At 48.2% G+C, this 26,880-nt stretch overlaps 1 protein-coding gene across 2 annotated transcripts in view; it reads right to left on the bottom strand.

Moving 5' to 3' along the window:
• Window positions 1–13,417: 13,417 nt before the first annotated feature.
• The window catches only part of MYO19 (myosin XIX), an 804,019-nt gene continuing 790,556 nt past the window's right edge, over window positions 13,418–26,880 (bottom strand). For both annotated transcript variants that reach the window (XM_069614704.1, XM_069614705.1), the window contains exon 24: window positions 13,418–15,532. In XM_069614704.1, coding sequence (XP_069470805.1) covers window positions 15,413–15,532 — 120 coding nt within the window. In that variant the 3' untranslated portion in view covers window positions 13,418–15,412. The remainder of the gene's footprint in view (window positions 15,533–26,880) is intronic.

The following is a 26,880-nucleotide window of genomic DNA, read 5'->3' as shown; positions in this document are numbered from 1 at the left end:
TATATAGCACTGATCCCCTTGGGAGGCTGGCAATCTATGAAAACAGGTTCTGTAGTACTGCCTAGCCAAAACCGACATCCGCTCTTTCTGAAGTGCCCATGCAGTAGTGTTTTACATGAAGCAGACAGCAAAGACTAAGTTGTTGCCTAACTGATGACATCCCATGGTAGAGACCTTTGGAAAGCAACAGCTGTAGCCTTAGCCTTGACTGCATGGGCGAGTAAGCCGTTGGGTACTAATTTCTTTTGCAGCTTGTATGCTTCAGCGATACAAGAGACCATCCATCTTGCGAGTGTAGTCTTAGATGCCTGAAGGCCGGCTTGCTGACCACCAAAGCAAGCAAACAAACAAGCTGTCGTATTTTGTGTAAGAGCTTTATTGTTCTAAATAAAATGGAAGTGCTCGCTGCACATCAAGTGTACGCAGAACTCTTTCCCAGTCTGTCTGCGGTGATGGAAAAAACATAGGCAAAATGATCTCCTGGTTCAAGTGAAACGCTGACACTACCTTAGGCATAGGCAAAAATTTAGGGTGAGTTCTTAACACCACCTTATCCTTTTGAAATGCAGTATATGGCTCTGTGGAAGACGAGACTTGAATCTCGATAATTCTTACAGCGGTAGTAATGGCTGCTAAAAAAGCTTGTCTTCCACGAAATTAGCTTTAATTCTGCTGATGACATGGGTTTTAATGGTTTAAGTGAAACTGCAGCCAAAATAACATTGAGATCCCTAATCGGGTGAGGTTTAGCCACTGGTGGGAAAATATGGTGAAAGCCCTTGAAGTGTCTTTTTATAACTGGGTTTGACGTGGATATGTTGAGTTCCGTAAAACTGACATAGGCTCCTATCGCCAATCAGTATGAGCAACAAGAATGTACATTAATGCCGGTTGAAGCAAGAGGAGACACAAATGATAGGACATTGTCCAATGAAGGATGAAGGGGTGACATTAATGTTCCAACCTTCAAAAACAAAACGGAGTCCACTTACTCTTATATTGTGACCTGGTAGATTGTTTTCTGGCCAGTTGCATGATGCTAAGATTGTGATCTGAAATGCCTAAGTCAGCAAAGATGAATTGCTCAGGTACCAGGCAGCTAAGTTCAGAGATGTTGGGGAGGGATGAAACACCCGTCCCTCTTCCCCCGTTGAGATAGGAGATCCTGTGTCACCGGCAAAATCCATGGGCCATGAGTGCTGAGGAGAAGCAGGTCCGAGGACCAAATCCTGGCCAGTTGGGTGCTATCAAGATTAGAATGCAGCTAGTTGCTCTTTTGAACTTCGACAGCACCCTCGGAACGGGAGGTAATGGAGAAAACTCATAACTCGCTGCTCCAATCCAATGGGGTAAACGAATAACATGCTGTGCCATGCTGTAAACATGCCCCCAGCCCCATCTCCAATTTGAACCCCAATGATATTGATTGCCTGCTTACCATCATTGACAAACACGCCCCCAGCCGAACTAAAATGCAGAAATCCTGCAGAACTAATAACAATTGGTTCAATGAAGACCTCATCTCCCTGAGCTGAAACAAAAGAGCTCTGGAACACCTCTACAAAAAGAAACCCTCCCCTAGCAACAGCATCGCCCTCGTCACAGCAGTACACAAGTACAAGACAACGGTCATAACTACCAAAGCTAAAGCTAACGAGTTTAATGAACACATTAATAATGCTGGCTCCAATACCATAGAACTTTATGCCACCATAAAAGAATTAGAGACTCCTATCCCCACTGCAATTCCTGCCCTCGCTGACAAACTTTGGTGCATCACCATACAAAATGCCCTAGCTCACGAAATCTCCTCCCTACAAGTGAAAATCAGCGCTAAAAAAGCCAACCTCTCCTCCAAAGCACCCACCGTCACCACACTCAGTTTACCCCTGAAAGACTATACCACCAACATGGCCCTGTTCAAATTAAATAAAGTTACTCAAGAGGAAGTGCTTGCCGCCATTCGTGCTTTAAAACCTTCCAACTGTAAAAGGGATGCTTGCCCAGCACAAACTGTGCACCTACTCTGGCCCCCATAATTACAAACTTTGTCAATGCCTCCTTCCTTACCAATGAAGTCCCACCCAATATTAAAACAGCCTGGATCACCCCACTACTTATAAAACCCTCTCTTGACCCCTCTATCCCGACCAACTACAGGCCTATCACTGCAGACCCCTTTCTCCTCAAGATTCTGGACCGTATGGCCTACATCAAAGTTCAGCATTTCCTAGAACTTCACCATTTGCTTGGAACGAGGCAATCAGGCTTCTGCCCAAAACACAGTACAGAACCAGCACTACTGGATCTCAAAAACCAAATTGATCTCATTAGGGACTCAGGACAGATAGGCATAATACTACTACTGGATTTATGCACCGCCTTTGACCTAGTCGACCATGGCACACGCTGTCGCCATCTCAGCCAGCACTTTCACTTCTCAACAGAGGCCTCTGCCTGGCTTCACTCCTTCCTCAGTGACCGGACCACTAGAGTGTTCAAAGGGGAAGCTGCTGCTGACCATATCCCAGCACCCCTAGGGGTACCGCAGGGATCTTGCCTCTCACCAACACTCTACAATACGTACACCAAACCCCTTTTCGACATACTGGATTTCTTGGGTGCCATCTATACCAACTTTGCGGAGGACACCCAAATACTCCTTCCCATCACAGGTAACTTCTGCCAGGACACCGACACAATCAATTCCGTCTCCAGTACTATACAAAATTGGATGGCCACACACAACCTTTGCTTGAATGATGAGAAAACCGAGCTCCTTATTGCAGGCTCTCCATTTCGTCTAAAAAAACCTTGACCCTTCTTTCTCATCCATCTACATAGATGGTACCACCATATCTGTTCTGAAACAGGTTAAAACACTGGTAAGTACACCTTGAGGCAGAACTACCCATTACAAAACACATAAGTGACCTTTCTTCAACCACGGTCTACACTACATGGCTCATTTCACTAAGCAGACAATTCCTGACTCCTACCAACTGTCTTATCCTATCAAAATTGAACTATTGCAATGTGCTCCTCATGGGCAGCTCTGCCACCAGCCTACCCAAACTGCAGCTGCTGCAGAACAAAGCACTGCGAGCAGCACTTGGGCTCGAGCGTCCAGACCATTTTTACGCCATCAGAAGGGCGATACACTAGTTGCCAATAAAAGCATGCATCGAGTTCATAACTCTATCCCCAGCACACAAAAGCATCTACAAAGTAACACCCACTTACCTCAATAACACAATCACCCAGAAACCACTAGGTAGAGTCCTCAGATCCAATGCAGTATCTCCCTGGTCACCCCCTGTTTTAGGCATAAAAAGACAGGAGGTTGTAGCAGTATCTCCGCACCCACCCTCTGGAACACCCTCCCGATGCACATCAGAAATGAGCAATCGTTCAAAGTATTAAAAAAAAGTGTCAAAACATGGCTATTCAATAAGTATAAATGAGGTCTATTGCAATCTAATTCTATATGTGTAACGACGCTGTGCTACACCACGGTTTGGGCGGTATATAAATGTCATAAATGAAATAGATAAACAAGGAATCTGTAGTGCACCCCTAAATATTCTGGATCCTATACCAGAAGGATGCAAACTGGGGACACCTGCAGTTGCTGGATGTCACGAAAAGGTCTACGTGAGATGGACCCCAGGCCGTGAACATTCTGTGTAAACCTGATTGTCAACTCCCATTTGTTATTGCAGTGGGAAAGACGGCTTAACATGTCCGCTGCTATGTTGAGTTCTCCCTCTAAATGAGCAGCATGAAGAGAAATATGGCGATGTACTGCCCACTGCCAAATTTGGATGGCTAAACGACACAGAGGGGGATATCTTGTTCCCCTTGCCTGTTTATATAAAACACGGCTGTCCTGGCGATCTGTCTTCAGAAGAACATTTGAATTCCCAATCAGGGGTCGGAAATACTTGAGTGCTTTGAAAATCGCTAGCAACTCTAGCACATTGATATGGTATTGCCTCTTTCTAGGAAACCAGCGCGGGAGTCTGAACTTCCCCCAGTATGGCTTCACAGCCCATTAGTGACAAATCCGATGTTATGGTGTGCATGTGAGGAGCATCTTGAATAGGGATGCCTCGTTGGAGGTCCCTGTCGTCCTTGCACCAGAGAAGGTCTTGCCTTAACTCGGGAGGAATCATTTTCGAGTGAGGATTTCTCTTGTGATCCATGACTCTGCTAGATGAAGCTAGATTTGCCACATCCCGAGACAGGCTAAAGGAAGAGCGAATAAGAATGCTGCCATCAGGTCTATGAGATGCTGGAGCCACCAAACCGAGGTGACATTGCAACTGAGAAAGTGCACAATGGACTCCTTTACATCTTAAATTCTCTGCTGTGTGAGAAAAGCTCTGCTCATACTAGAGTGTCATCTGAAACCTATGAAGGCAGTAGATGAAACTTGTAGTTGACTGACAGTCCCAGCTTGAACAGTAAATCCAGCAATAACTGTAGAGCTGTTGATGCTTGCAGGCAAGATTCTGCTTGGACAAGCCAGTCGTCCAAATAGGGGTATATATGAATCCCCTGTACTCCTTGGTGCACTGCTATAGGGCTCATAGGTTTAGTAAATCTAGGGGGGGCTGCATCGAGTCCAAAAGGGAGAACTTGGTATTGATGTAGGATGAGAGAAAACCTCAAACGTCTTGTGTGCAGAAAAAATTGGAACATGGAGATAAGGGTCCTTCCGATCCACTCACTCTGCCAGTCTTGCTGGTGTAGAGCATTGCATATATGACCGGATGTGATAATCTTGAATTTCTCTAGTGAGAGGGAAAGATTTAGGGAGGACAAATCCAAAACTGTTTGCAGGCCCGCCTGGTTTTTCTTTGGAACGGCGAAGAGGTGAGAGTGAAAGTCCTGACCTCTCTCGAGGGGGAGAACGGCCTCCATTACTCTGATGTCCAGAAGCTTGGCCATCTGTTGGAAGAGTGGCGTAACCAAGCTGAATAAGCAGAGGGGAAGGAGGAGGAAGGGGTGGGGATGGGCCGGGAGCCCCTGGAGACTACCGATAAGGTCCAAGAATACTGTGAAATGGTACGCCAGGCCAAAAGGAAGTCTGAGATTCTGCCTTTTACTAGGGAGGAATGGATCCAGACGGCTATCTCATAATTCTTTTGTGCGATGATGATGCAGTGTTAGGGGGGAGAATACTCCAATTATATGTTCTCTGCTGCTTCCGACTCTGAGAACTAGGATAGCTATCTGGTTGTCTGCCCTTTCTTTTGTGGTAGCCGCAAAATCCACCAAAGCTCTTGCTTTAGAAATCCGACCGGCCCTGTCTGGATGCCTGAAAAGGCTTCTGAGGAGCTTTAGAGAGAACTGTAAGAGATTTTGCAGTTAGGGTAAAAGTTATTTTCTTATTCAACTCGTCATCCGTGGATGAATGGAATAAGACACTGCCCTCGAAGGCAAGGTCTAAGGATTTGTCTCGTACATCTGTGTAAAAGTGTGTAGCTCTGGCACATATTGTCCCCCTCAGATCTACTCCAATATTGATAGCTTTCGCGACTGTATCAATGTGGCGAGCCGCAGATTCACGCAAGTCTTAAGCAATCAATTTGGCTTCAGCTAAACCCGAATTGAATGCTGCCATTCTTTCCTGAGGAAGGTATTGCTGAAAATCTGCGATTCCCAATCATAACCTATGGTTAGCAGCTGACAGGAGCACATCAGAGTTTGCCGGTCTCAAATGAAGGGACGCATTAGCATAAACCTTTTTGCTGCATGTGTCCAACAACATATCTTCTCTAGATAGAGGATTAGAGCTCTGCACACCAAAAGATGTATTCTGAGGGGCTTTTGCAAATATTGTAGCAGATGCCACCACTGAAGACAGAGGTTATGGTATTACTGACAGGCTTGGGGTTTCCGAATAAAGCTCACTCAATTTAGCCTACATTTTTTTGTTTTTGCTCACAGAGGTCACAGTATGTGGAACTTTCCAAAGGTTTTTGGCTTCAGCTAGCACATCCTTTAAGGGAATTCCCTTTTTGTCAGATGTATTAATTGACTGGACGCCTGATGAAACACTGGGCTCCCCATCCAACTTGCCTGGAAGAGGAAAACCCAGGAAGTCTTGCACCCCAACCATCCTGTTATGGAAAGCCCTTGCAGACAGAGGGTGTCCAGACATTTGGTCGACCTAAAACTGGTCGAATGACATTTGGTTGACGCAATTTGGTCAAAAACGAAATGGTCGCATTTTTTTTAAATTATATATTTATTTTTCGGGTTTTCGTTTTTTACAAAAATGGGTTTTTACAAAAAAAAGGGGGTTGCGGGGGGGGGGGGGGGCCCAAGGGCCCCCCCCAAAAAAAAAAAAAAAAAGTGAAAAAAAAAAAAAAAAATTCGACCATTTGGTTTTCGACCAAATTGGTTCGACCATTTGTCTGGTCGACCAATTTTTTTCGACCAAATGTCTGGTAACCCAGACAGAGATCTCTTCTTCGCTCTCATTGTCGACATTGTTGTCGGTGTACACCGGAGTGTGCGCAGGGGGAGCTTTAGCTGAATCGGAAGCTAGCAGCATGGTGTCCTGAGGAATGTCCAGGCTAGTAAAAGTAGCTTTGTATAATTCTGACACTGGAGTGACAACTGCTACTGGACTAGCCCGATTGAGCAATATGTACTGGGTAGAGGGCTGCATCAGAGTATGAAGATCCAATGGAGTTGGGCTGGGTTGAGGAATCACCTCATTACGTTTTTAAAATAAGCCTCTATAGGGTCTGAGTGCAAGTGGCTGTTGAGGCAGGTGCTGGGTACCAAGCCGCTTGCCTGACTAGGGGAGGAGCCCTGATCCTGAAGGAGGACGATGGCACCGGGTAAGTAATTGACCAAGTAGTCATTGGAGAATTTACATATGAACACTGGGGAGGTGGGGGCACCACCTGTCGTTGTATAGTATTAAGTAAAATAAACTAATTTGTACCAGACGGCAGCCACTGTCGCAATCAGTGGGAAACAGTAATGTAAACATAAAACCAGGAGGTAACACCTTGCAGTGCCGTATGGTCCCTTGCAAATCAATGCTTAAATGCCTAAACATCTCTAAATAATACTTCATAGTCAATTTAATAAAATGATGTATTCTTTAATTAGGAGACGAAAGAGGTAACATCCAATGCATTTCAGACCCAAAATGTCCTTCATCAGCGACAACCGTCTCCTTCTTAAGGCATCAATGAAATGCGTGGAAGACAGGCCTTCCAACACTTGTAAATGAAAATTCTCAAATCTCGAAAGGAGCTCTGAGGCACGTGAAATGACTGGTAGTAGAAGCAGCAGCCAATCGGTGAAGTAGTCATTGGAGACCATTAGACCCTTACAAATTCACTCTCATTTACTATGGAAAGGAGCGAAATTTGAGGCGGCAACGAGTTCGCCATATGAATATAATCTGGTGAAGATGCCTCAAATATCCTCTGCCGATCGGACAATGAGGCTGAAGGAGGTTTTCGCTTTCCGTGCTCCTTAGCTGCTATATTGAATGAGGACTGTAGCGCGTGTAACTGCATCACCACACAAGAAGATTGTGGAAGTGGCGCAAATGGTCTTAATGCTTTTTATTTTTATTTTTATTGGCATTTCTTTAAACATGAACAACGGGACTCAACAATATCCCATTTCGCCCCCCTTGCAAGCCCCCTCCCTCCTCACCGGCTTTAATGTCTTTGCAATCCCACTACTTCCCATTGTTGCTTCGATCTTAACCTGTGAACATATTCAGAATGCGAAGGTTACCATTTCAGCATGAAGTCACTTTGCAAGTATTCTATGGCGTCTCTCCAGTCTGTTGTGAATCGCTGTCTGTCCCCTTAGAGGTTGTATGTGATTCTCTCCATTGCTACATAGGTCCATATCCTGTGCAGCCATTCTTGTGTGGTTGGAGGGGTCTTTTGTTTGCCATTTTTGTGCTATAGCTAGCCGTGCTGCAATTAGGAAACCCATAAAGTTCAGTTTTTGTGTCTTCGTAAGCGACTTGTCTCGTGGTGCCCACAGGCCACACATCCATATTTCTTCTCCTAGGTTAGCTGCTCCCTTGAAGATTTCTTGCATTTGTGTTTTCACTTCCGACCAGAATTGTTGTAGTTCTTTACAGTCCCACCAAATGTGTCTCCAATTTCCTATGGTGTCGCATCCCCTCCAGCAATACCCTTGTACTGTCGGGAACATTTTGTGTCGTCTTTCCAGGGTATAGTGCCATTGGATCATCACTTTTGTCCAGGCTTCTCTCGTTTGAATTGGCCGTGACCATGTTGGGATTATTAGCCAGAGGTACGTCCATTGTTCCCTCGTAATTTGTTTCCCTAGCGTGATTTCCCATTTTTTCATGTACTGCCAAGTTATATTTTCTTCCTGGGCATTTATGAATTTGTAGAGGGTGGATACAAATTTCTTTTCTCCCGTTTGGGACATCATGTATGTCTCGAAAGGAGTGAGGTCCCTTGTCAATGCCTTGGTTATTCTTGGCGTTGTGAGCCAGTGGTGGAGCTGTTCGTATTGGAATCTGTCCTTTTCCGTGAGGCCCAGCAAATCCTAAGGTCTTAATGTTTGAAGCATCTGTGATCTGAGGCAATGTAGAGATGCAGGGAGCTGTGCTCAATGCGGAGCTCTTTTTTTTTCTACGAGACCCTTGTAGCCCCTCTGGGTGTACCCCAGTGACTTTTCCCTCAGAGAAACCTCTGGAAGGTCAAAGACCTTCTGAACCGGAAGGCTTATGACATCGAGGCGTTGACTCGGGCTGGAAGACCCAGTACTGGACCTCCAGGGGTCCTTGGTGATAACACCAGAAGAAGCCAGGATGGCCTTGGTGACTGCTCCGGTCATAGTCCCTGAAAGGACCTCTGTACTTGCACTGGTAGAAGCCGAGACAGCCTTGGAGCGGACTCTGGTAGAAGCCACTTGGAGCGAACTCCGGTAGCACGGTTTCTAGCCACAACAGGACTTGCGTCCCTCCCGGATGTGCAGGGTGGCAGACATACTTGCTTCAGTGATGATACAAATTGTATAATTCTGCTAAGCAGAGACATGCGGAACACTTCTCTCCAACGTACGAGTCTTCAATGAAGATTCTGGGGAGAAAGGGCAAAGCAGGAGGAACAGGCCAGCCAATGCTGGGTTGAGGCCTTAACACTCCAAGCAACACGTGAGAGTGTCCACCGCGGCAAAATGCCTGCGGCAAGAGCTGCAGGTGAAAAAGCCGGTAAACCTAGTCATAAAACTTTACGGGTGTTGCTGCAAGGAAAATGGTGAATTGCGAAAATTACAATTGAAAAAAAAATTGCGCATTATAAAAACATGTGCACACCCTGAAAGCGTCGAGTCCTGTCAGAGCAGGAAATAAAGGACTGACGGGTGTTGCCGGTAGGCAGAGCCAGAGGAGTTGCCTGCAACCACACTGTAGTGCCTACCTTGCAACCTATATTTCTTAAAGGGAAATGTACTTTGGTGCTGTGCAGAAGTGTTCGGGTCCTGTCTCCACAAGTCAGACTCCCATAAGTAGAGGAAAGGGGAAGGGACACAACAGTAACATAAAACACTAAGGGGCTGATTCATGGAAGTGTTTTATAATGATGCAATGCCATGGCAAAACGTTCTGTGAATCAGGCCCTATGTAATTTGCTCTGCTCTAGTGAGGTTAAACCAAATTGTGCAAAAGGTACCACATGATTACCTCCCATTCTTAATGGGCTTCACACATGTTCCAAAGGTAAACTGTGCCAATTTGACTCCAGCAAGCAAATCCATTCCAAATGTCATCCAGACCAGACTCGTGAACTAGAAATTATATTAATTGACTTACTTGCTTTGTTGTGTACCTTCTGATTTTGTCTCTGCATTTAAAGTCTGTGTAGGAACACTACAAGATGTGTTAAAGCTATGATTAGATATGCCATCAAAAAGAATGATGTATGTGGAAGATATTACCTTTTTGGGTATTCTGGGAGGTAACCATTAAGTTAAGTAACAGAGGACAGAAGCCAAATTACTTTTTGGATTTATAAGCAGGCAAACTAAGTGTCAGCAAAGATGGGGCACTGCAGGTGTTTCTACAGAGTTGTAGAGCACAATAGTTCCAATATCCTGCATATAGTATAATTTGCCTTTTACATGTATATGCTTGCTTGCATGCTTCTTGAGACTTTGCATAAGATTTTCAGTCCTCCTATCCACTATAAAAGAGTAGTTGAGCCACTATTCTGGTGTACCACTGTGGCAAGATGATCGCATATATGCCTGCAAAATTGTGTTCTACTTTAGTAATGCATTCACTTTGTACTTAAGGTTGTGTTCTGTTCTTCCACATCACTAAGTTTCTAGGACCTTTGTTGCTATTGCTACTATAGAATGAGTGCTGTAGATCAAAGTGATTTTGTCGCAGTTTGTTTGTGGGAAGTGGCTTTTTAAATGTAATTTTAATTTCAACCATATTATAGCCTTCGCCTTTGTCGTACAGTATATTGCTCGGCTTCATTTCTATTTTTTTAGCATGTTACTCATGCACATGGATTTCTCTGGTTTCTTATTGTTTTGTGCACAAATAGGTTCAGTCTTGCTTCTATATATTGCCTTACACGTTTTGATCATTGCCCCTTTTTTAGGGTTAACGTCTGTTTGTAACATGCAGCATTCTCAGTATGATCTGTCTCAATTTAAACATTTTTAGCATTTGCTAAGTATATGCCTTGATAAAGCACGAAACGCACCAAGCATCAAACAAAAGTTTCTTTCCCGTTTTAGAGCATTGCATGTATTCCCTTTATTGTTCTCACGCTGCTTTTGGGTGCCGCTTGCTGGGCGTCGTTGTGAATCTGCATTTGGAGAATGATTCCTAGCCCACCTTTTGTTTTGGCTGCGCCCCCCCCCTGCTGCCTCCCCCACCAGCAGAGCAGTTTTGTTTGTGAAATATTCTTATTACACGTAATAGGAAATAGTTTGTGGGGGTATAACCTTAGATGGGTGTGCTAAGACCTTGAACCCTTTTGGTTGCGTGGTATGCAGCAACATCAACACTGGAAGGTAATCTCCAAAACCTCCCTAGTCAAATTGATACAAAGAATATGCAGGTACTGACAGCTTGCGCTTCACCAAAACTATGTAATAGTGGTATCAATCACAGCCGACACGTGTTTCGGCTTTCGGTCGTCCTCAAGGCAACTCCTTCTGGTCGTTGGTATCTCTAAGCGCTGGTGCTTTGCAATTTTTTACATGCGCCTATTCATTCTTTTGAGTAGTCACTCTTATTTTCACAACACATTCAAATTTAACAGAATATGGTTCTTGTGTGTGTTACGGTCCAAATGTAGCGTTACATTTGGACCCGACGCCGGGATTGAGCCCAAGGACCTAAAGAACCTAATGAGGTATTGGACTAGATAGCATTGAAACAATCCGGAGTACAGATGCTCAATTAGCAGGTACAAGAACCATATCCTACGAACAACCAGAAGGCGTTGCCTTGAGAATGAGCAGAGGGTTGAAACACATGTCGTCTTTGAACGACAGCACTATTAAATAGTTTTGGAATCAGAGAGTTTGGTTATCCTTATCGATTTACACATCAGTGGAATTACTTTCAAGTGGTGAAGCGCAAGCCGTCAGCATATTCTCATTACAAGTTTAATTTCTGTAAAGCGGTTCATTATAAAGCACTGTAATTAGCCAACTTTCAGGCTTATTCTCTATATAGTCAGAGGAGAGAAACGTTTGTTCCTCCATCTGCCGACTCCCCAAAGTCTGGGGTTCTAGCAGCTCTTTGTTTTTAGATCATTGAATCACTGTGGCAAAGGGACATATCTTTGCCAGAGCCCCACACACAATTGAGAATTCTGGCAAATGCGGAACAGTCATCCTTACGTGGGGAGAACAAGAGCTCTCCACCATGCATCCTCACTGCGCAGCAGAGAGAAAACTAGCAGCTGCATCATGTGGATAATCACTGATCCACCTCTGCCATGGATGCTTTCACCACCAAAACCTCCCACTTCCCAAACCTAATCTGCTCCCTTCGCAATCACCCGTGAAAACTTTAATTTACCCTCCCAGCTTTGCTCACACCTTGAAAGCCAATATCAATCACCTGTTTTGTGAAAATTACTTTGCTCACTTCTTTTCCTCTAAAATATCTAAAATTATTTAGTCTCTCTCCATCCCAAACTCTGCTTCTGTCCACCAGCTCTTTCCCTTCTACTACTTTTCTGCCAAATCTATTGAATTTGCACCTATCCTTCACATCGCAACCCATCTTGTGCTCCAGTCGACCCTTTTGCTCCCCAAATGGTGAAAGACTTGCCCTTATCTCTCTGAGCTCTTTAAACTCTCTTTTTGCATAACCCAATAGCCTCCTCGCTAATTGCCTCCTTCAAATCTGCAATTCTCTTACCGCCATTGAAGAAACCCTCTGCTTACCCAAACATCCCAGGAAACTATCGCCCCGTTTGTCTCCTTCCGCATTATTCAAAGGTCCTTGAGAGCATGTGGTCTTTAACCAGATTACTACGTACATTGAGGATGATAGCTTTGGAGTGCTACTTCAATCTGGCATCCATAGCAAACGCTCAACCGAGACTGCACTCATGCATGTCTCTAACTTTCTCTCTAATGCTCACCAATCCAAACTCTCTTCTGTACTCATCCTTTTGCACCTCCCTGCTACTTTTAATACTGTCAACCACTTCTCTTCTCCTCCTCACTCTCCAGGACCTTCGGTTTCACAAATCTGCTCTTGCCTACATCGCCTCCTTCCTAGAAGATTGATTCATAAAAGTCTCCAACCTACTGCTCTCCCTGTTGTTGACATCCCCCAAGGATTGGACCTTGGACCTCTGCTTCACTTTCTATACCTCTGACCTAGGGAGACTTCTCGTCCTTTGGCTTGCACTATCGCCTTTTTGACGATAACCCTGAAATATTGTTCTCCTTTCCCTTCCTGACTCCAGCCTTCCCAGTACGGATTACCAACTTTCTCACTGAAATGTTTCACTGGGTGGCTCGCTGCTGTGTCATGATGAACTCTTCAAAAATGGAAGTGATATTTCTCCTGCCTTCCAATGCCATCCCTCCCCTCGCCTTCCCGTGTGACCTACTTGTGCCCTAGCCCCATGCTAACAATCTAGGGGTCCATCGCTGTTCTTCAAATAAAAATAAAAAAATGGGACTTAAGGTCAAAATTAGTCTTATTAAATTTGTAGTTTATAACCTCTTTCCCAATTGTATGTTTATGAATTGCACCCCAACCTCTGCTGCCAATATAAGAACAGATTGCAAAGACAGTTTAGGGACCCAAAACAGAAGAACCCATTTTTGTTTACAAATCCATCCGATGATTGTATGATTTCCATATGTTAGGGTGCATTCATGATAATTAATATCCAGACAGATGTTTGGTTTCAAGCATAAATAGTTTATTTGTAAAATATGTCTACACACAATATGCATAATATAATCAGTTTTGAAATATAAATTTAAGGCATGTTTCAGCATTGTCTCGAGCTCTAGGCAAATTCTAGCGGTGCCCTTAGTGTTTTAATAGATAACCGTCAATGTCAGCAAAAAAGCGGCTTCCCTCCCCCAGGTTGAGTAGTGCGGTTTAAATTCACCACTGCTGCAGTGCACAAATCACTCGGCAGGCTTAACGTTAGCCCCAATATTGCAATGGCTTGTTTCAACACTTACAGAACTTTTTCAAAACCTAAATGAGAATGCAATGTCCTCAAGCTATTATTTCATAACCCCTTGCTGAACGATTCCAGGCTCACAGATTAGAAAATCAGGGAGTAAAATGAAGACAAGGAAGACATGGATTTCTGTTGTTCAGTGATGCCGAGGTTTTCCAGGCAGCAGTTTGGAAGAGACCCTGCAAGGTGCAACACCACCTACACCGAGTCGCCCCCAAACTGTAGAAAGAGATCCTCCTTTCACAACAGACATCCTGGCAGCAAAGAAGTAGATTAGCTTGACATAGTATACTTTGTCTTTAATACGGCCCCGGCAGTGCTTTTATCTTTGGCAGTGCTTTTTTGTTTTACATAAGTAAATACATAAGTGATTAAACAATGCCCACAAGCAAATATACACATAGGGTCAGATTATAACAAATTGCCTACAAGAATAAAAATCCAGAAAACCATTAAAATAATCAGTTTATGCAAACTGTGGTAGGGTACGATGTGCTAGCACAACCTCAATGGCATATTGATTTGACACGATAACAGCGTGCCGACATAGTACTAAAATGACAAAAACAAATCAAACAGAATTTACATCTCGTCTGTAGTGGTGCTTTCTTCAACTTGAAGGTTACATTTGGACCCCCTTTTAGTGTCCTTTATTATAGTCTAAAATAATTTGATAAAAGGGAATGTTTGATAAAAGTGCTTATTTTAAAATCACTTCCCTTTCGGGGTAGGTAATTTTCAAAGGCAGCCTTAAACAGGAAATTGGCGAATTAGCAGCATAAATACTGGTATTATTGGCAGGCTGTAACTTTAGTCACATGCATTTTACCCTGAAACACGACCAGACTGGACAGATCACACAATGACAGTAGTTCTTCTGTAACAAAAAAACGCCAGACAATTCCCTGAACATGTTCCAGAGAGACTGCGTGTCAGTTTTCCAAACGGAACATTCATGATCCTGTCTATTTAATCCGATGCAATTAAGTGTAGAAAAAACATTGTTTTATAGCACTTGGCATTGCTACCAGAGTTGTGTTATTTTCTGATATTCTGAAGTATAGACTGTCTGTCACTGTTCCATATGAGATTGAGTCAAACAAGTGAAATTGTTCACTGGCATCATGCAGGTCGTCGCTTCTGTGATATCACTTAACTTCGATGTTGCTTGATAACACCAGATATCACAACACAAACTCATTCCGATTCAAATAGTATTTTGTTTTTTACATGAACACCACCTGGTTGATGTGGCAAATTATCAGCTCTAGTTATACACAGTATGTATTGGCTTAGTTTCTCCCTTGTCTCTCCTACAGACGATCTAGTTCGATTTTATGAAAGTTCTTCCAGAATGTCAGCGAAAATCATTCTCACAAATAGTACACCTGCTTCTACCGAAATATTGCCTGACTAGCAGTACACATGCATCGCATGTTCCCCACTGTGGCTTTTGCTATTGTGTGAGGTAGCAAAGTGAATACTTGTTAACTTGTGTCAAAATAACTCTATAAAACCCACTCAGTTTCAAAACTAAAGGCTGAGGTAGAGGCAATTGCACCTTTGGTCCTGAATTTCGAAGTCAAACAATAATAATGTGATTGGCAAATGTCTAAAAGGCAGCTCTGAGGAAAATCTCTCTGCAAGAGAAAGTGCAATAAAATATATCCTTGAGAAAGACCCATACTGGGATACGAACTTCAAGACATCGTTTTTTCCAGTAAAATCTCATTGAATCCATCAATCGCAGACCTGTGCATTTTAGGACATGTGTTGGCATACAGTAGAGGCGATTTCTTGTAGTGAAACTTGACTGACCCCTAAAAAGAAAACCGAACAGTAGAAGATCCATTAAAACAACACAAGAAAATCACAAGGAAATACCAAACGTTTTCTTATGTTTTATACGGATGGATGGCACAATCATTTAAAGATTTACTTTTTTAAACCAACTTCATGACACATGGGGTTCCATCTACTTCTAGCCCTACATGGTAATTACTTTTCATGAATAATAAACATTAACGGTACTAAGCAAAATATCTGCAAACGACCCAATGGAGGGATAAAAAAAAGTCGTTTAACATGAGGTTCACTTTCTGGAGCATTGTGGGAAGTACATGCAGGTCATACAAGGATCCTATTATTGAACCACCCAGTCCAACACCTAGTAAAAAACCTCAAGTAACCAAAGGGAAATACTCTGGACCAACTACTAGATAAAGGTCAAGCTATACAAAGCATGTGAATCTGAAAACGAGCCACATGCAGAAAAATGATGCCGACCCACCAGACGTGTGTTATTTCAGCAATTCCTATCACAGAGAAAAGCCTAACGTTTAAAAGGTAACCAAGCTGGTGCTAGTGACTGATAAGCTTTAGAACAGAGTCGGTATCTGAATATTCCTGATGGCAAGTCACTTATTCTAATGCTTATTAGCATTTCAAATATTTCACCAACAACATCATGAATTGTAAAAGGTTTAAGTTATCTACCTGTAACTATTGTTCTTCAGCATGGGTCTGGCATGGATCCACATGCTCAAATATTCCCCATTGTCAGTCGGGGAATCCTCAGTAATAGAAAAAACAGTTTCACTTTTAAACTATTTCTCCTCTAAACCAATCCTCTGGGTCATAACGCCCCCATTCAATGACAGTCCTCTCCCTAAACACCGCCTCTGGCAGCCATCTTCAGCTTTGGTAAGCATGTAAAGTGGCAGTATGACACAGAAGAGCCGCAGCGGTGCCGGAGGGAGGGTTTGCATGTGAATCCATGCCAGAGAAGAACAAGTTACTTTCTTACCTGGTAACGTTCTTTCGAAGGGATGGTCCGACGACGTATTCCATATCTATGACATGTAATCACCACAGCTGTGCTGCTTCGGAAACTTTTTCGGCGTCTGCGTCCTGCCTCGATGACGTCGATGCGCCGCCGTCGAGGACCTCCTCCGACGTACGACGTCATCCGATGTGATAAGTAGGACGCACGACGCCAGTAGCCTCAGTTGTAGTTTTTTCCCCCAGAACGTGTGACATTAGTCAACTGCCAGTCCGACACAAAGCCTTGCGGAACGTAAGCTGCAATCGCAACAGAAATTCTGCAGCGGGGAAGGCAGGGTGGGAGCGATATGGAATACGTCGTCGGACCATCCCTTCGAAAGAACGTTACCAGGTAAGAAAGTAACTTGTTCTTCGAGGGGATTGGGTCCTCCGACGTATTCCATATCTATGACAGACTCCCAAAGCAGTACCAAATCAAGGAGGAGGGAAAGAAATTTAGAAACAAAATTTAGAATAGCCAATCAAATAGCAGAGCAAAGGACCGCCTTGCCAAAGGCCAGATCCTGCCCTCTGATGGAATCGAGGGAATAATGCCGTACAAATGTATGTACTGAAGCCCAGGTGGCAGCATCACAGATGTTGCGAATAGGAACACCCCTCTGCAGGGCAGTAGATGCAGCCACGCCCCTGGTAGAATGGGCCCGCAAGCCAGCCGGTGGGTCCTTACCCGCCAAGCGGTAACACTCCGAGATGGCCAAAATAATCCAGCGTGACAAAGTCTGTTTCGTCACAGCTTGCCCCAAGCGCTTACCAGCGTAACCAATAAAGAGTTGATCGTCCACTCTGACCCGGGACATGCGAGAAACATAAAAGCTCAAAGCTCTCCTAGGATCAAGCCTATGGAGCCTCTCCTCTTCCTTACCAGGATGCGGAGGAGGATAGAAAGCCGGAAGAACAATCTTCTGGGCCAAATGAAATTCCGTCACTACCTTTGGAAGAAAAGAAGGACGAACTCGAAGGACAACCCTGTCCTTGTGAAATACAGTGAAGGGTGGCTTAACAGAAAGTGCCTGTAACTCACTCACTCTGCGAGCGGAAGTAACCGCAACTAGAAACGCAGTTTTCAAAGTCAACAGCCTCAAAGGGCAAGAATGTAAAGGCTCAAACGGAGCACCCATAAGAAACCTAAGAACAAGGTTTAAATCCCAACCGGGCACCAGGAAAGGCGACGGAGGGAACACATTAGTGAGCCCTTTCAGAAACTGTGAAATTAAAGGGATTTTAAAGTAAGAACATTCTTCAGATGAGCGCTTAAAGATGGACAGCGCCGCCAGGTAACCTTTAATGGTACCCACTTGCAAGCCCCTGTGGGCCAAAGAAAGCAAAAAGGACAGAACCATGGGGATGTCACATGCAAAAGGATCCACATTCTGAACTCTGCACCAGTCGCAGAACTTACGCCAACGGCAACGGTACAGAGACTTAGTTGCGGGCCTTCGGGCCGAAAGCAACACCTCCATCACGTCTTCAGGGAGGTCCCAATCCTTATACCTCAACCTTTCAGAAGCCAAGCGTGAAGGTTGAGGGATCCGACCTCTGGATGGAGAACCTGACCCCCCTCCCGTGAGAGCAGATCGTCTCGGTAGGGAAGACGACGTGGAGGGCAGATGGACAAGTCGAGAAGGTCCGGGTACCACGTCCTCCGAGCCCACGCCGGAGCAATGAGGATCATCCGGGAACCGAACTTCCGCAACCTCCGCAGCACTTGCGGGATGACGGGGACTGGAGGAAACGCGTACAGCAGCGGGAATGACCACTCCACCACAAACGCGTCGCCTAAGGCTCCTTTCGGAGGAAATTCCCGCGAGCAAAACCTCTCGCACTTCCGGTTGACACTGGAGGCGAAGAGATCCACTTGAGGGGTCCCCCAAAGGGCGAAGATCTCCAGGAGAATCTCCTGAGCCAACTCCCACTCGTGAGAGATCGCGCTCTGCCTGCTCAGAGCGTCCGCCGTCACGTTTTCGTCTCCGGCCAGATGAACTGCCGAGATCGAAACTTCCTGCCGGATGGCCCAGAACTCGAGCTGCATCGCCTCCCTGCACAGAGGAAGTGACCCTGCCCCCCCCTTTTTGTTGAGGTAGTGCATGGCCACAGTGTTGTCCGTCATGATCAGGACAGCCTTTCCTCGCACAGTCGGCAGAAAAGCCTTCAGGGCTAGCCTGACGGCCCTCAGCTCCAACAGATTGATATGGAGTCTGGACTCCGACGGAGACCAACGACCGCTGACTGTCAGCCCGTTGGCATGAGCTCCCCATCCCGTGAGGGATGCATCCGTCACGATCGTCACCTCCGGCCAGGGTAGCCAAAACGGAGCCCCCTTCATCAAGTTGCCTTCGACAGCCCACCACAGAAGGTCCCGGGCGACCGAGGGCGGCACCTGAACCGGGTCCGACATCCTGCCGGAGGACTGCGACCATTGCGTCTTGAGTGCCCACTGCAAAGATCTCATCCGCAGGCGAGCCTCTGGCACCAGAAGAATGCAGGATGCCATGAGGCCGAGCAACCTCAAGAACTCGAACGCCGGGAGCGTCTGGGCATGCTGAAACTTGTGCACCATCTGCTGAATGTGAAGAGCCCTCACCTGGGGAGGAAAACACTTCCCCAGGGAAGTGTCGAGCACTGCTCCGATGTACTGGAGCCTCTGTGTTGGCGTCAAATGGGACTTCTTTAAATTGAGGGAGAAGCCCAGCCTGTGAAGGGAGTGGCAGGCGACGGACAGATGATCCAGGACTTGCTCGGGAGAGCTCCCCCTGATCAACCAATCGTCCAGGTAGGGGTAGACGTGAATCCCCCCTTGCCTGAGATGCGCTGCCACCACCACCATGAGCTTGGTGAAAACCCTCGGGGCGGAGGTCAAACCGAACGGCAGGACCCGAAACTGAAAGTGCGAGTCGCCAACCGCGAACCTCAGGTACTTCTTGTGCTTGGGATGGATCGGCACATGGAAGTAAGCATCCTTGAGGTCGAGTGACACCAACCAGTCCTGAGGCTGAAGGGCCTGGAGGACTTGAGAGAGAGTAACCATCTTGAACTTGTCCTTCCTGAGGAGTTTGTTCAAACCGCGCAAGTCCATGATGGGTCTCAATCCCCCGTCTTTCTTCGAAATCAAAAAATAAGGGGAATACCATCCCTTGTTCCTCTCCGCTACAGGCACCAGTTCTATGGCGCCTTTCTCCAGCAGGGCTTGAATTTCCTGCGCAAGGAGCGGATCCGGACACTTCAAAGAGAGGTTCCCCGGTGGATTGTCGCGAGGCCTGTGCCGAAAGGGAAGACAGTAGCCGTGGGTTATGATCTCCAGAACCCACACATCTGAAGTAATGGCACGCCACTCTACAAGATGCTGCGCCAGCCTTCCCCCAACCGGCGAACCATGGTACATGGCCTCATGACTGAGTAGGAGCGGCTGCGGCGTTACCTGAGGGCAAAGAGGCAACTGCCCGAGCGGCCCTGGCACCACGGGTACCTTGTCGTCCACCTCTGGTACCCCTGCGTTGGCCCCTTTGACTGCCAGCTCCTCTCGCTCTACCAAAGGACGAGTAATAGCGAAAGGAGCCACCCCTCCACTGCTGTCCCCTAGGACGAAAAAGCGGAGGTTGGCGAACTGCAGCGCCCAACGACTTCGCTGCAGCTTTTGAGGTCTGCAACCTCTCAAGGCTCTCGTCAGCCTTGCTGCCAAAAAGATGTTCACCATCAAAGGGCATGTTGAGGAGCCGGGACTGCACATCAGGAGCAAACCCCGACTTCCGCAACCACGCAAACCTGCGTATCACGGTGCTCGCCGCCATGGACCTACTGACGCATTCAGCTAAGTCCAAACCCGACTGAACGGACTCACACATGGCATCCTTACCATCCTGGACCATAGCAAGGAAACCATCCAGTTCGACCCCTTCGGGAATATGTTCAGCCGCTAACGCAACACAGTTCCACAGAGTGTGCGTGAAACGCGACAAGGCACAAACGGAGTTGGCCGCCTGAAGCGCCATACCACCAGAAGAAAACACCTTCTTCGCCCAGCCATCAAAACGTTTGTCGTCCCTATCAGGAGGGATGGTAGGGTACGACGCCTGCTTTGCCGGGGCCGTGGCCGCCTGCACCACCAAACTTTCCGGAGTGGGGTGCCTGGTCAAGTAGCAGGGGTCGCCACTGGCTGGACGGTATTTTCGCGACAAGGATCTGCCCACTGCCGGGAGACTCTCCGGAGCAGTCCAAGCCGCCGCCACCCTACGCTGTAAAGCCATATGGAACGGCAGTACCGGGTCAGTTGGGGGACCAACATCAAGGATGTCCGTCAGATCATCCTGCACAAACTCCCCTGGGGGAGCAGACCATCCCAGATACTCAGACACCCTAGCCATAAGGCGCCGGTATGAGGAATCGGCATGGGAGCCAGGCTCAGGCCGACCAAATTCCACCTCCGGAGAGGTGTCCAGTCCACTGGCATCATGCAGCGACTGCCTCAAATCGTCAAATTGACTATGGCCCGAGACAATGTCATCCGGCACCTGACTAGGAACCAGGCCATCCGAATCCTCATCCGCCTCTGAAATATAATCCAAGTGGTGGAAAGGCACCCGAGAGTGCCTGCTCTTAACCAGAGCCTTCCTAGGGGGAACACCCGAGACACGGGGCACCTCCGACACGAAAGGCGTCGATGGCGTCGAGCGAATCGGCGCCGACGTCGAGAAAACCGGCAACGGCGCCGAGAGGATCGGCGTCGACGTCGAGGAAATCGGCGTCGACGTCAGATGCAGCGCCTCCAGTATCGGCGGCGTCGACACAGCCCTCGAAGCCGGAGCTCCGAGCGTGTCCCTCGACGACCTGACCGTCGACGGCTTCGACGACTTCCTCGGAGCCGGAGCCTCGAGAAAGCCTGTCGACGCCCTCGACGCCTCAGACGTCGATGTCTTCCTCGAAGACATCACAGGTGCACACGGTCTCGATCGCGTCGAGGACCGGGACCTGGAACGGGTACGGCGAGAACGAGCCCCCTTGTCCGAACGGGACCTCTCCCGTGACTCGCGCCGACCACTCTTGCGAGCGGTGGCTCTCGACCTCTCACGGCCGACCCCACTCGGGGGCGCGGACGGTTGAGTACCCTGCGACTCAAGAATCGCCAACATCTTCTTCCCGAAGGAAGCCCATTCCTCCGGCGTCGCACGGCTGGTGGGGTAACCGACGTGCCGGGCAGAGTCCTCTGAAGAGGACCTGGAAGGCGACCGGTGTCGGCGCTTCCGAGAATGCCTCGAAGAGGCTGAGGAGTGGCGAGACCGACTCCTAGAAGAAGACCGACGAGACTTCCGACGATGACGCGGAGAGTCACCCCTCGAATCATCCGTCGAAAGCCCCGCCGACTTCGACTTCCGGGGCTTGGACACCCGACCTACCGACAATTTCTTCTTACGTTCGCGTAAGGCCTTGGACGTGAGCGACAGGCAGTCGACACAGTCATCCGTGTCGTGGGCCTCCCCGAGGCACCAGAGGCAGGCATCGTGCGAGTCAGTCACCGACATCTTGGACCCACACTCCCCGCACTTCTTGAAGCCCGGACGCGGGGTTGAAGACGAAGTGGAAGACATCGTCGAAGGAATATCACAAACGAACAGGTTCGAAGAACCGGAAAGAACAGAACTCCAATGAGTCGAGGCTAGAACCGAGAAACACGAAGCAACACGTTCGCGGAAAAAACGGAACTGAGGCTACTGGCGTCGTGCGTCCTACTTATCACATCGGATGACGTCGTACGTCGGAGGAGGTCCTCGACGGCGGCGCATCGACGTCATCGAGGCAGGACGCAGACGCCGAAAAAGTTTCCGAAGCAGCACAGCTGTGGTGATTACATGTCATAGATATGGAATACGTCGGAGGACCCAATCCCCTCGAACAATAGTTACAGGTAAGTTACTTCTTCCTTCTCCAGCATGGGGTCTGGCATGGATACACATGCTCATGAATAACGAATACACATTACACAACCACGGGAGGTGGCAAGGCTCAACGGAAGCAGTTAACATTTACTCCTGGAACAGACTCACCTCAACCAAACGGGTTGCCTAGCACTGCCTGGCCGACTATGGACTCCCCCTTGGAATCCCTGTCGACGCAGTAGAACTTTATGAAGGTATGCATGGACCTCTACGTTGCAGCCCTAAAGAGGTCACGCAGGGGCACACTACAAAGGAACGCTGTTGTTGCGGCGGCCGTTCTGGTGGAGTGGGCTCTCGGACGGCCCGGCAGAGGTGGGTTAGTGAACCGATGACCGTGCATGATGCAGCCAGTGATCCAAATTTTCGAAAAGGCCTTCCCACGATTCACAGGCCCAAAGTTCAAACAATTGAGAAGTCTCCCATAGTCTCCCAAAAACTCTTCGTGCATGCCACGTAGAACTACAAGGCAGGAGCAACGTCCAGCGAATGCAAGGTCCTCTCCGTCGGCAACAGAGGGTTTGGGAAGAAAACTGGCAACTCCAAAGGCTTGCTGAGGTGGAATTTCGACTGAAACTTCGGCATGAAAGTGGGGTGGGTATGCAGTACCACCCTCGATTCGTGGAAAGTCAAATAAGGCAGCTTGCAGGATAGGGCTTGGATATCACCCACTCGTCTGTCTAAGATGATGGCCCCAAGGAATGCAGTCTTCCACGGGAGAAACTTCAGTGGGGCTTGATGCATAGGTTCGAAAGGTGCCCCCATGACTCTTGTCAGGACTGCTTTGAGTTCCCATGCTGGGGCAGGCCCTTTTACTCACGGGAAAGATCGAAAAAGCCTCTTGAGAAACTCCTTGACGAGTCTGTGGAACCACAGCGAGGATCTTCCCAGGGATCTAGTGTAGCGTGAGATGGCCGCCAGGTGTACATTGATGGATGTGTGAGCCAGCCCAGCTTTTGCCAAGGAAAGCAAGTATGGAAGAATGTGTGGGGCTTTGACCCTCAGAGGGGTAATCTTCTGCGACCGGCACCACATAGCAAACCACTTCTACTTTAGAGTAGACAACGCCCTGGCTTTGGCGAGGACCTCCCTGCAGTCCGCTGGCAGCTCATAACCTCCAAACTTTAAGGCTGCAGGAGCCATGCCTTCAGGTTCAGAGATCCTGGGTCGTGATGAAGGATTGCAATTCTCTCTCTGGTGACCAGATCCAGAAGTACCAGCAACTTGGCTGCAGGGGACACTCACAGGTTGAGTAGGTCCGCATACCAAATCTGCCTCAGCCACACCAGGGCGATGAGTATCTTGCACCAACACGGAGTGTCTTGATCAACCGTAGCAGGAGAGAAAATGGGGGAAAGGCGTACAGAAACAGACCTTCCCACGGGAAGGAGAACCCATCCCCCATGCTCCTCAGTTGGTGGAATCTTCTGGCAAACTCCTGCCATTTTGAGTTTGCTGCCGTGGCAAAAAGATCGTGGGTCTGCCCCATTTGACGAACAGACGGTCCACCTGATCCTGATGAAGTTCCCACTTGTGGCAGAAGCGCAGTTCCCTGCTGAGGGAGTCAGCAATGGTGTTCTTGACGCCTGCCAACTGGAACGGAACGAGGAACATCGAACATCCCCTGTCCGATGGCCCAATGCCACAAGTATTGAGCTTCTTTGGAGAGCACTGGGGATCGAGTGCCCCCTTGCTTCCTGATGTAGAACATGGTGGTGCAGTTGTCCGTGAAGATTATCACGACCTTGCCTCTCGTAGACTGTAGGAAACACTTGATGGCCCAGAACACTGCCGTTACTCCAGGATGTTGATATGCAGATCCTTCTCCTGCGGAAGCCACAGACTTCTGGCGTGTAGACATCCGGTCTGAGTTCCCCAACCTTCCAGAGGCATCCATGGTGACCGACACTTGTATCCAACATGCATCCAAGAATTTCTGTAGAGACTGCATCTGCAACCTACAGAGACGGATGAGGTAGATGCAGGACGACATCATGCCCAGCAAAACCCTGATGCCCCGAACCGTGGCCGTCTTCACCGACGACACCCGCTGTACCTTCCCTTGAATGGCTGCTAGCCCCTCCTCCGATGGGGATGCCAGGCAAGCCACTGTATTGAGTCTGGGCCGAGGAACAGCGCGTTCTGCAATGGCTTCAAGCAGGACTTCGAATAGTTTACGGAGAACCCCAACTCTGTCAGCAGCCAGATGGTCTCTGTGTGTTCGTCGGCAGATCCTGGGAGCAGGCTCATACCAGCCAATTGTCCAGGTACAGGTATACGTGCACGCTCTGCAGGCGCAGGGGTGCCGCCACCGGGGCCAGGCATTTGGTGAATACCCTTGGGGCCGAAATTTAAGCCAAAGGGTAGGGCCTTGAACTAGTAGTGTTGGCATTGTACCACGAATCGTAGGAAGTTCTGATGTTTCCTGTGGATGGGGACATGGAACTACGCATCCTCTGGGTCCCACAACATCAAGAAATCCCCCGTCCTCCAGTTGGCCGAGCACGTGTTGCAAAGGGACCATCCTGAATTTTGGGATTTCAAGTACTTGTTTCGATGGCGCAGGTCCAAGATGGGTCTCCAACCCCCCGTCTTCTTTCTGACCAGAAAGTATCCGGAATAGACTTCGGAGCCCCAGAGCCATTGGGGAACCAGCGCCATCAACCCTTTCCGTAACATGGCTCGCACTTCTTCCAGGAGCTAAGGGATGTGTTGCTCCCGATGGGGAACTGGTGGAATACGAGGGCACCTGCATTGGAACTCCAAGATGTGTCCGTGGGCGAGAGCGTCCAACACCCATCTGTCGATGGTGATCATCTTCCACTCGTTGACGAACCTCGTCAGCCAGCCTCCCACCGGGGTGGACGAGGGGGGACCCGACGTCTTGGCCAGTTCAGGCTTGCTTGGGCACTGGCGCCCTGCCCTGTTGGTGACAGCAACACTGACCTCCGCTACCATAGACCAGGGAGCGACCCCTGTAGGCTCCCTGTGTGGAGGATCGGTGAGGTTGTCTGCGTGACATGGAGTATCCCTGGATGATCTGCTCGATTTCCCCCTGGAGGAGCAAAAAGAAAACAAGCGATGCAGCTGCAGAGTGCCAAGGGAACGTGGCGTGTCTATGTCTGTCTTAATGGCTTGAAGGGATTCATCGACCGCCTTCCCGAACAGAATTACACCTTTGAAAGGCATGTAAAGAACCTTTGCATGAATGTCCTGGTGAAAGTTAGTGGTCTTCAACCATCCCTGCCGATGAAGGCAAACTCAGTTTCGCCATCTGTTGGGTTCCTGAGTCAGCGATGTCACTGCCACCGTAATGGCACGGACCGTCGCCACCTACCCTTCCTGGAAGAGGGCGAGAGCCTCAGTTTTCTTGTCGTCTGATGGGAATTGCAGGATAGGGCCCAGCTTGTACCAAAGCTCCCGGTCGTATCGGGACAAGATAGCCAAAGCATTAGCCGCTTTGATCGTGGATGCCACTGTGTAGATGACTTTTCCCCATGGTGTCCACCCCTTCCCCTCGTTTGGGACTACTGATGATGTGGAGGGCGGGTTGGCTGAACGTTTTCTTTGCAGCGGCAGACACTACCGAATCCGGCAATGGTTGTGACCTCGAGTGCTTGGGTGTGGAGTCCGGCAACCTATCTCGTGTGGTTGGAGAGGTGTGGGCTGGGAGTATAGCCAGGGGTCTGGGAGGATAACTCAGGGGCAACATGCTTGCCTTGGAAACAAGATGACACCGAGCAACACAGGTTCGAGCCTTGGTCTCGCGCTTAGAAACCTCTGGGTATTAAGCGTGTTATAAATAACCAATTACATTGGTTTTTCATGAGGGCTAGTCCTTCCTCCCAAATGTTGCCCAAAAAGGGTCCTCTTGGACTCCCATCACTGATATGAGAAGCCCTCCTTGGTTTTCTCGGGCCGTCTCCGTACCAGTGTCTGTATCTGGGTCCGCTGGTGAAGTTGGATCCCGACGTGGTGGAGGACACCAATGCTGCATCATTGGGTGACGCTTCCTCTTTTTACGTAGAGGCTGGTCAGGTGCCTGCGGTACAACAGGTGCCGAAGCTGGAGGCAACCTCTGCTGGAACTATATCACTAGGGTGTGGAGAGTTGACAGGATGTCCATGGATATGTCCCTTGGCTGTAGAGGGAATGGAGTGCTAGGCCCTGCGCCACTGTCGTCCTCGTGGACTGTATGGGTGGACGTTTGGTTTTCACTCGTGGACGAGATGTCCATTGACTGAACATAAGCTTTGGAGGACAGCTTCAGGTCCTCCTAACCCCCCGCCCTCTTTTCCCTCCCAAGGGCTGTGTACTGGGATCTGAACCGGAGACCCCCACCCCCTCAACCTTTGCTGCTGCCTCAGTGGCTGTGTCGTGCCTGGGATGCAGGGATGCAC

Source organism: Ambystoma mexicanum, chromosome 9 (genome assembly GCF_040938575.1).
Source record: "Ambystoma mexicanum isolate Mex_15411 chromosome 9, UKY_AmexF1_1, whole genome shotgun sequence".
NCBI lineage: Eukaryota > Metazoa > Chordata > Amphibia > Caudata > Ambystomatidae > Ambystoma > Ambystoma mexicanum.
This window is presented reverse-complemented; position numbering and strand designations above follow the sequence as displayed.